The sequence below is a fragment of the Coffea arabica genome, chromosome 10e, assembly GCF_036785885.1.
Source record: "Coffea arabica cultivar ET-39 chromosome 10e, Coffea Arabica ET-39 HiFi, whole genome shotgun sequence".
In the NCBI taxonomy this organism is placed as follows: domain Eukaryota; kingdom Viridiplantae; phylum Streptophyta; class Magnoliopsida; order Gentianales; family Rubiaceae; genus Coffea; species Coffea arabica.
The window spans coordinates 42341992-42351040 of NC_092328.1; the positions used below are offsets into that span (position 1 = coordinate 42341992).

General features: G+C 35.6%; 1 protein-coding gene across 2 annotated transcripts; it reads left to right on the forward strand.

Annotated features, from left to right (window-relative positions):
- Nucleotides 1–749: 749 nt before the first annotated feature.
- Nucleotides 750–8223, forward strand: LOC113712461 (long chain acyl-CoA synthetase 9, chloroplastic). Of its 2 annotated transcripts, none has more exons than XM_072066906.1 (12): nt 750–886; nt 1948–2414; nt 2682–2762; nt 3972–4241; nt 4744–4875; nt 5007–5180; nt 5281–5510; nt 6302–6419; nt 6865–6996; nt 7069–7203; nt 7282–7488; nt 7869–8223. In XM_072066906.1, the coding sequence occupies exons 2-12, from the start codon at nt 1968–1970 to the stop codon at nt 8034–8036; spliced, it is 2094 nt and encodes a 697-aa protein (XP_071923007.1). In that variant the 5' UTR covers nt 750–886; nt 1948–1967; the 3' UTR covers nt 8037–8223. The 2 variants fall into 2 exon arrangements, with proteins under 2 accessions (XP_071923007.1, XP_027091697.1); XM_027235896.2 differs by having other exon boundaries at nt 794–1025.
- The last annotated feature ends 826 nt before the right edge of the window (nt 8224–9049 follow it).

Below are 9049 nucleotides of genomic sequence, written 5' to 3' on the forward strand. Positions count from 1 at the left end.
CTTTTAATTTTGATTTTTCCTCTTTCCTTTCTAGTTTCTCATTTTATTCTCAAGAACATATCATAAGATGAAATTGTGACCTGATTAATAATCATCAATTGAAATTTGTGACACGTCGCATCATACAAAAAATAAAAATTAATTTTTGTTGCCTTTTAAACCTTCACCAAAAAATGCAATTACAAATTCAAAATAAAAATTTCTGTTGAGATGGAGTTTTCTATTGGGAAGGATGAAAGAGAGAAGAAAGAGGAAAATAAATAAAAGAGAAGAAAAAAGGTAAATGAAAAGTCATAATAATGGAAGGGTAATTTGGTCCTATAGGGGGTTAAGTGAGTAAAATTAAAGGTTAAGGGGTAAAGTGAAAAATGAGATATATCTTAAGGGGATTAATTGTAATTAACCCTCCAGAAAACAAACTTGATTCACTTGAAAATTTTTGGGCCAAATTAGAGTAATTATACATTGAAAACTGTAAAAAGAATTGTTATTCTTGATCTGTTGTTTTTCAATTTTGGTAAAAGGCCTGATTGTGTCACAAAAATTGCCAAATAGGATTAACAAATATGAACCTCAAAAATTGGACTTTTATAGCTCTCATTTAATTTTTTTTTCCCTTGGTGGTCAAAATATTGCTCCCATTTAATTCAGTTGTCCTGATTTGCATTTGCATTCATCTCAATCTCCACGTGTATGGTTCAAATAAACAAAATTCTCTGCCAAAAAAAAAATCCCAAAAACAAAAAATGAACAAACAAAATATTAGAAGAAATACGCTAGCAGCTACAGACTGGAACCTTCTGAAACTCCAAAGTCCCTCGCTCAAAGCCCCTGCGGCCAGCGGTGCCTTGATCTCTCCGCCAAACCAAAACGGCCTTTTTTACCGGTCCCTGATTAAGCCATTGTGGTCCCTCTTTTAGCCTTCTCTGACGTCTTTCAATTGTCATTGCTCTCAACCCATTTTTCTACACCTCCTTCTAGTGCAGAATAGCATCATCTGAGTTGATTGCTCATTGTTTAACAAGGCATGACACTGCAGTCTTGATTGGCGTTTGATTATACATTTTTATGACTTTCTTGAACTGGGTTCTTGTTGGTATTTTAAATTTAAAATTTTTTTGAAGTAGTTTCAGTTTTCTCCTTGATTTTGGCATGTAAAGTTTTGAGTGTCTGCCATTTTTTGTTACTTGTTCCACTACAGATATTATGCATGTGCCAATTTTATCAAGTGCGTTTTCGTTTATTTTGTTACTTGTTGGATTATGCTGATATTTAGAATTGAAGTTTTCTTTCTTTTTTGGTGCAAAAATTGATTCTTTGTGAGTCTTGTAGTAAGTTTAGATGAGAGTTTATGTACTAGCATCTAGAGAAACAGTTTGAGGTTTTATTTTGTGTGTGTGCTCTGCGTGTGTGTGACAGTGTCTGTGGTTGTATGGGACCATGGTCGATAAGAATGTTCTTTGTGGGCATTAATGTTGTTCTATTTTTGTCAGCTTTGTGTTGCAATTGTGTTTGTACCGTGTAGTTTCCTGCATCCAGTTGATGTCTGGCTCTTCCCCCTTGGCACCCAATCTTTCTTGGTTGTCTCTATTCCAGTATTGGATATCCAGCAATTATTGAACTCTGTGTGTGTGTGTGTGTGTTTAATTTGATTCAATCAGAGAATTAAAGCTTAGGGAAACTTGTATTTTTAATAACAAGGAACCATTGGAAACTATTTTACTTTAACTGTCTGATAAAAGAGCTAATTTTGTGATGATTATAACTACTTTCATAATTGAGCCAGTATTCAGTGATGTTGCCAAACTGTTGGTTTCTGTGAATTACTTTTCTATCCAAGCTTTTGAATTGCATAAGGCTGATAAATGTACCATGATGTATAACATTGCAATTGGTAAGTGGATGATGTTAAATTTGTCTTAGCCATATATTGGTTGCTTCTTGTAGGGGTTTTTGAAACCTGAGAGATGAGTGCTTATATTGTTGGAGTCCTAGTTCCTCTTGTGGTTACTTTTCTATTAAGGAGTTCAAAGAGCGAGAAAAAACGAGGTGTGCCAGTTGATGTCGGTGGGGAACCTGGTTACGCAATTCGAAACAGTCGGTTTCCATCTCCTGTGGAAACAGCCTGGGAAGGGATCACCACTCTTGCGGAGCTTTTTGAGCAAGCATGCAAGCAGCATTTTGACAAGAGACTACTAGGTACTAGGAAGTTAATTTCCAGAGAGATTGAGACATCCGAAGATGGAAGGTCCTTTGAGAAGCTTCATTTGGGTGATTATGAGTGGTTAACTTATGGCCAAGCTTTTGAAGCTGTATGCAATTTTGCCTCTGGTTTAGCACAACTTGGTCATGGAAAGGGAGAACGTGTAGCCATCTTTGCTGATACACGGGCGGAGTGGTTCATTGCACTGCAGGTTTGAGCTTGTCTTGCTGGATCTAAAATCAATACCAACAATGCTACACTAGATTGCATGATGTTCTGAAAGACATCTTATTATACTATTCAGACCACTGACTACCAAATTGTTTATCCAAAATCACTAGTTTTAGGCATCTAACTTCCACTGATTGTACAATCTGTCATACACTTTTCTGATTCTCTCTTTTCTTCAAAAGGATGTAGTATTGCATTTCAACTGTCCAATGTTTTGCTACTTATAATTCGGATGTTCTTGAATCAGGGTTGCTTCAGGCGGAATGTGACTGTTGTGACCATTTATGCATCTCTGGGGGAAGAAGCTCTCTGTCATTCACTAAATGAGGTCTGACTCTGTCTCTCTTCCACTCCGTCATATATTTACCTTTGAAGACCTGCTCAAACTGCCTACCATCTTCCAAGACATGCTTAAACCCTCAGTCACAGTTACATACGTTATACACTTACATGCTCACATGAATATGAACGTCTATTGTCCACAGTAAATGCATTGGTTGTTTGTCTAATATACTGGGAGTGTTTGGTTGGATGTATGATTATTTGAAATAATATTTGTGTTTGCATAACAAACACATTCTCCAATAATCTTTTTATCTCACATATATCACATCACAAAAAGTGCTACACTAATTATTCCAAATAATATTTTAAACAGGAAACTATCCAAACATTCTCATCACTACTATAATCAATGTAAAGCTATTAAGGAACATGAACAGTGCCCAGTCCTAAATTAGATTCCTCATCTAATAGTGGTTTTTGTCCTCCAAAGTCATTAAAACAGAAGGGAGGTGGGTAAATGGAGAATACTTAGGTAACTAGCGAAAGGAAATAGTGTTACAAGTCTCCTTAAATAACTTGGCTGTATTGCTGCATGAGTGACCTTGAACACTACTCATGAACTGTAGCTCAATGTAGAGTGATCAACTTTTCCTGAACTCTATCTGCATGCAGTTTGTCGCTTTACCTGTCTCTAAGCATGTGGCTGCAACTGCATTTTATTTTCCCAGAAGTTTGTCGAAAGTCAGCTCATTTGTAAGGTCAAGATTTTGTTAGGGTATTATTGACTTTCTTAAAAGAGTACTTTTCTAGCTTGTGTCTTTTGGGCTTGAAAGATTTTTTAGGGTACTATATACCTTGCATTAGTCCTGGTGTGAACAACGAAAGTTTTTTTTTTAGTGTCTTCAGTTAGTGTTTAGGCTCACATTTATTCTATGACTGGTTTGCTGGTGGTTAATTATCTTTACTCGGAAAGCTTCCCATATGCACTGAAATCAGATTTTATCTACTGCCTTGTGGTAATAAGAAGACTTTGTTGCCTATCTTGTAATACACTTCAGACTCTCAAATTTCAAATTCAATATTCTGTTCCACGAGTTGGTTACAAGATGGTTGTTAAATTTGAACATATTTGTGAACAGTGAAGTTCAATGTTGTCATAGAATAGTATGCTTTAAAGGTTTATGCACCAGTTTCCTTTGCTTATCATTGTGAAAGTCATATCCTCTCACTCAAATTTCTATCCATTGGTCAGACTGAGGTTACAACTGTTGTTTGTGGGCACAAAGAACTGAAGAAACTTATAGATATAAGCGGGCAACTTGACACAGTAAAACGTATAATCAGCATGGATGATGAGCTTCCATCGAATTCAGCATCAGTTTCTGCTAGTGTTAGCTGGACGCTTATATCCTTTTCTGATCTACTAAGGCTTGGTCAAGGACATCCTGTTGATCCAGAATTACCTCTTGCAGCTGACATTGCAGTCATAATGTATACCAGCGGAAGTACTGGATTGCCTAAGGTGCATTTAAGACTTGTCTGCACTAATTACCTATATATAGGAACATCTGCTTAATTAGGTAAATGAATGCAAGTGTGATTATCTGGTTTTGTACGTGAGAAATTTCTTAATGTCTGCATGTGATATGATATGTATTTGGTACTTAGAATTGATTTTCATCACTCTTTATGAATTCATTGAATAGTTCACCTCCATTGAAAAGCTAAGAGTGTGCATATTATCACTGGAATATTGATTTGAGCTCTTTGAATTTTTACCTGGTAGAGGAGTGCTTGCCAATCTGAATCTTTCTTTTGATCCTGATTTGAAGATGTTCCTGTTTTCTGGCTTAGATGTGACACAGAAAAAGATGAATAGTGAAATTTGCTTATGATTGATTTGTAACAAGAAAAGTTTGTTCTGAAGATTTGCGTAATTAGTTATCTTGTCATTGTTTGTTGAGCTTGTCTGCAAGGTTGTACAAATTGTTGAAACATTTTGAAAGTAACTTCCTATTATGCAGGGTGTAATGATGACACATGGCAATGTTTTAGCTACAGGCTCTGCTGTTATGACTATCGTTCCTGGCCTTGGAACAAAGGACATTTACATGGCATACCTACCCCTAGCCCATATTCTTGAACTAGCTGCTGAGGTAAAGATTCTTATCTTCCTTGAATCAGGGATAATTAGTAAGTGATTAGTTTGGTTGCTTTAATTATTACTTTGAGTTAGTGACAACATAGTTGAGGTAATTACTATGAGAAAAAATTCTCTATGCTACAGAATATTATGGCAGCTGTTGGAATTTCTATAGGGTATGGCTCTCCCTTGACTCTTACTGATACTTCAAATAAGATAAAGAAGGGAACAAAAGGGGATGCATCTGTTTTAAAGCCTACACTGATGGCTTGTGTCCCAGCAATTCTTGATCGTGTTCGAGATGGTGTTCGCAAGAAGGTCTGTAATTCTTAGCTAATACAAGTAAAATGCTTTACCATGCTTTAATTTTTGTTTTGCAAGTTGGTCGTTTAGTTGCTGAGCTTTGCCAAATCTTCAGGTAGATGCTACAGGTGGACTAGCAAAGAAACTGTTTGATTTGGCATATGCTCGTCGACTGTCTGCAGTAAATGGAAGTTGGTGGGGAGCTTGGGGTCTGGAGAGGCTTCTTTGGAACTTTCTGGTGTTCAGAAAAATAAGAGCAATTTTGGGTGGCCGTATCCGTTTTGTACTATCTGGAGGTGCTCCGCTTTCGGGTGATACTCAAAGATTCATCAACATATGTCTGGGGTTAGTTTGGTTCAAAACCTTCAACTCATATATAGATAAGAAAGAATGATTTGCCTGAGATCTATGCATTCTTCCTATGGTTATGTCAACATGCACTTTTGATCTCCTATGTAATGAACCATATTTAAACCTTAAGTGGACAAATGCATGTAATCTTGATAACTGTGCTTGATTAGTTTATTAGCATGCTGTTGATGTCAACATAATAATGACATACATAGAAGTTGAAGTTCCATTCTCAATGTTTCCGCATCTTAATGCTCATTCTCGTTGTACAAGTGGATCTCTTTCTTTGTGTGTCTGTGTATGTTTGTGCCTTGAACCCACATGCGTATGACAAATTAGTTTCCAGAAAGAGGAGACTAGAGTAGTTTCCATGCTTTCTATCCTTTAAAGGGATGATCTTGACGAACTTCTTATGCTAAGCCAAATTGACTAATTGTCTTTTATTAACTGGTCATTATCTAAATATATCCTCTCCATTGGTCAACATCGGCCATATACTTCTATACATCTAAATGCATTTTACTTGTAAATCCATTTTTTCCCTAAAATGTAATACTTCAAATGAATACATAATGATTTGTTTCTTTTGGATCAAGTAATAAATTCAGTTTGTTACCATGATGGCATTCCAAAGATTTGTATCTATGTTTCCTTTAGTTGTGTTTGAGAATCATTATGCTGATCCTTATCATATGACATTATTTGTACAGATGTTAACCTTCCTCCTTCCTTTTCTTTTGTGCATGAGTTTTGCATATTATATTTCTGACAATTGTATTTTTCAGTGTTCCAATAGGCCAGGGCTATGGTCTGACTGAGACCTGTGCCGGCGGGACATTCAGTGAGGAGGATGATACATCTGTTGGTCGTGTGGGTGCCCCACTGCCTTGTTCATATGTTAAGGTAAAGTACAAAGTATTTCACTTCATATTTTCAAAAGTATTAGCTTGCCAATTATATAGCCTACTTTTCCTGGTGAATCTAACAAAAAAGAAAAAAATATTCTATAGTAGTTATATATATTTGCAGTGTGTGAGACGTTCAGTTTCCAGCTATCTGTATTGTTTTTGAATTGTGTCTTATGATGTAAGCTACCAAAGCCTATAGGACTTATGACTTCTGTATAGGTGCTTGTACATTTTTGAAGGGGTTAGACTAACATCTTATTTCCTAGGCTGCATTGTGTAAATCTAATAATGTTGTGTTTCTCCATATAAAATGCTGCCAAATAAATGGTTGTTCTTAGTATTTACCTATTTTCCTTGGGAACTTATTTTTGAAGTTGCTTGTTTTAATCTAACTTCCTCGTGTAAATGCTTTCTGTCACGTTTCTACTTTTGAACTATAGTTGATAGACTGGCCCGAGGGTGGATATCTAACGAGTGATTCTCCAAAGCCTCGAGGCGAAATCGTTATTGGTGGGCCAAATGTTACTGTTGGATATTTCAAAAGTGAAGAGAAAACCAGGGAAGTATACAAGGTAATTGCAAAATTTTGCACTATTTTTTTAATTAAAATTTAAACAATTCAACTAAATTTTCATTGCTTACAGGTTGATGAGAAAGGCATGAGGTGGTTCTACACAGGTGACATTGGGCAATTTCATGCTGATGGTTGCCTTGAGATAATTGATCGAAAAAAGGATATAGTCAAACTTCAGCATGGAGAGTATGTTTCCCTAGGAAAGGTAACAATGTTGATGCTCGCCTATGCATGTTATTGTATAGTTTGAATTTGGCTCAGTTATTGGTGCTTTGCTCTACAGGTTGAGGCTGCTCTTATCATTAGCCCGTATGTCGATAATATTATGCTACATGCTGATCCTTTCCATAGCTACTGTGTTGCTTTAGTGGTTGCTTCACAAGCTGCCATTGAAGAATGGGCATCCAAGAAAGGGATTGAGTACACCAACTTTTCAGACCTATGCCAAAAAGAAGAAACTATAAAGGAAGTGCATGGTTCATTAGTAAAGGTACTTCTTTTTCTGCTTCTTGAGCTTTGAGTGCAACATGGATATAAATAAGTTCCCATCTTGGCACAGACCTTTATTTGTTTTCCATTTTTGAGGTCAACATCTTGCCAATATCTGTGAAGTATTAATTGATTAGGATGCTTTTTTAAGCATAGTATCAATGTTTGAGGTTTAAAAGTCAAACTATCCTAATGATTAAGTGTTAGATAACATGGTTTACATTGTCATCCAAACCTTAACGAGAAATGGAAAATGCACCAGATGAGAAACTGTTGAGCCTGCTGCAAAGAGATCAGGATCTCTTTTGCCTGCTTATTTGTTTAGTATTCAACATAGTTTCCTGAAAAATTGACTCTTAACTGTTGTCTGGTCCAATACAGGCAGCAAAGGCTGCACGCCTCGAGAAGTTCGAGATCCCTGCAAAAATTATACTCCTTTCAGAACCATGGACTCCTGAATCTGGCCTTGTGACAGCAGCTTTAAAGATTAAGAGAGAATCCATCAGAAAGGCATTCTCTGAGGATCTGGCCAAACTGTATTCTTCATGATTTAGCAGATCTTGATATCTTGATACAGCAATGTAAAATTTTGTTTATCATTTTGCTTAATGTTGATGCAGTACAGATTAAAGATTCATGCTTCTGTATTATTTTTTAACCTTTAAAATAACTTTTTCTTGTGCACTAAATTCCTAAATGTAGCAAGTTGGATAACATTTCCAGTTTGGATGTTCAATAGTTTGCCTTTTCTGTTGTCCTCAACGTTAAAGAAAAGTTGCTGCTTGCTGGCATCAAGATCGAACTACATGTGAAGGTTGAATTATTATTCTTGAATGATACAGAGCACTCAGTCTAGCTGCCCTAGCATGATCCAACATTGCTTTGTTGGCTAACAAAGATAAAACAAATAAACTATAATGTTTCCTTCTTTTTAAAATTTTTGGCAACCTTACCTTGATATGCAAAGATATGATAGCTTCATACAAATCAATACCAAGTTTTTACTACCAAAAAAAAAAAAAAAATCACAAGTGCTCAGGTTAGATTCAAGTACTTTTAATTTGGATGCTCAAGTCAGATACAAGTAGTTTTAATCTTAGGATAAGAACAAATAGTTTGATAGTTTAGGGCATTCAATATCGAGATGTTTGTTGAGAAACAAGGATATTTATAGACATCATGCTCTCTAATTTACCATGCAAAGGATGCATACTTTGTGGGTGAAGTCGGTTGGTTAATTGATTAATTGGTTAAACAAAATGAGTCAATATTGATTTTTACACCACTAAAATTTTGACTGGAAATCAAAATCGAATTCAACTTTAGTAAATTGAAAATTATTTGAATTAAAACCGGAAATCTATTGTGATAATTGATAACAAGCACCAAAAAAAAAAAAAAAGAAATTGGATTTATGGTGTGTGATTTATTGAATTACTTTACAAACTAAATATCCGTAACTTGTAATGAGGTCCTATATATGTATCTATACGAATTGTGTATCGTGCAAATTAAACATACAAACATATTACGTAACAAGTAATTAAGTAATTTTACATGTA

Excerpts from the sequence above, each read along its gene's own strand:
- LOC113712461 (XM_072066906.1), top strand. The coding sequence starts at position 1,968 with ATGAGTGCTTATATTGTTGGAGTCCTAGTTCCTCTTGTGGTTACTTTT. Across the intron at positions 2,763-3,971 it reads TCTGTCATTCACTAAATGAG|ACTGAGGTTACAACTGTTGT; the intron begins GTCTGACTCTGT and ends TCCATTGGTCAG. Across the intron at positions 5,511-6,301 it reads TTCATCAACATATGTCTGGG|TGTTCCAATAGGCCAGGGCT; the intron begins GTTAGTTTGGTT and ends TGTATTTTTCAG.